Raw genomic sequence first — 1,076 nt, 5'->3', positions numbered from 1 at the left:
GGCCCACGGAAGCCTTCCTGAGGCCGGTGGGCAGTGGGGCCTGGGCCAGGGAACTGGGGCAGAATGACAGCCCCGGGGGAGCACTGGTGTGCCGGGGGCCGGGCACTACCTGGGGACCGGCTGGAGGTCCTGGAGGCCGCACGTTCCCGGGACTTGTAGGGGTACTTGAGCGTGGTGTCCAGCTGCTTGAAGCTCTCCTTCAGAGAGTGGCACTGGTAGTACTCCACCAGCTCCTGCAGGACATGCCCACTGACTGCCGCCGCCTCCAAGCAGGCCTCCTGGGTGTCCCGGCCGCCCTTTGCCATCTCCTCAGGTTCACACAGGGGACTCCTCTCCTGGACCCTCGAGAGCCCCCCTCCTCCTCTTCCCCCAGCACCAGGCCCAGGGCAGTGGCCGGCATCCCAAAGACCTTTCATTTCTCTCGCAAACGTTTCTAAAGGAAAAGCCCGTGAAATGCTGAGGTCAGGGCGGGGGTGCTCCTGCGACCCTTTATACGGAGGAAAGTGGGAACCCCACGTGCCAAGACCAGGGAAATGCTTTTGGAAGTTACAGCCTGTCCAGTGGCCGAGGCCACGCGGGCACCAGCCAGGAAAGGGAGGGGGGGCACTGACTGGCCGGAGAGCAGGCCGGGGGCACGGCACAGCCTGGCCAGCGGTTCTGTTTGAAAACATGACATAAGCCACAGCGAAGCTCTCCCGGGCGGGGGCTTTGTGCTTTAGGGGCGGCAGTGGGGGCTTTGTTTACTTGGCGCTTCTCTGTGGCCGCTGTGGGTGTAAGAGCTCAGATGGTCTCAGTACACGGACCGCGTGAAGTAGGAGAATGAAGGGGTCCAGCCTTAAAGTCACCTCAGGAAGGACTATGCCGTGAGCTACGTCGGCGGGGCTGTGACCACGCAGTGGGGAGGCGGGGAGAGGGGCCGGCGGGGCAGGGGTGCTGTGGGGAGCAGCCGGGGGGAGGGTGGTCCACACCAGGCCTCACTGGGCCATGGTTTCCGGCTCCGGCAGGAGGACCGGCTGGGCCCTCCCTGTCACTGTCCACCACGGTCAACCCACCTGGCCCTTTGGGGTTGGGGGACA

General features: G+C 64.9%; 1 protein-coding gene across 1 annotated transcript in view; it reads right to left on the bottom strand.

Annotated features, from left to right (window-relative positions):
• VAV2 (vav guanine nucleotide exchange factor 2) overlaps positions 1 to 1,076 on the bottom strand; it is a 121,363-nt gene that overhangs the window by 3,003 nt on the left and 117,284 nt on the right. The window contains exon 28 of the mRNA XM_006776595.1: positions 110 to 233. Coding sequence (XP_006776658.1) covers positions 110 to 233 — 124 coding nt within the window. The remainder of the gene's footprint in view (positions 1 to 109; positions 234 to 1,076) is intronic.

This window comes from Myotis davidii, unplaced genomic scaffold, assembly GCF_000327345.1.
Source record: "Myotis davidii unplaced genomic scaffold, ASM32734v1 scaffold609, whole genome shotgun sequence".
NCBI lineage: Eukaryota > Metazoa > Chordata > Mammalia > Chiroptera > Vespertilionidae > Myotis > Myotis davidii.
The sequence above is the reverse complement of the archived record's forward strand: the minus strand, read 5'-3'. Positions and strand labels throughout refer to the sequence as shown.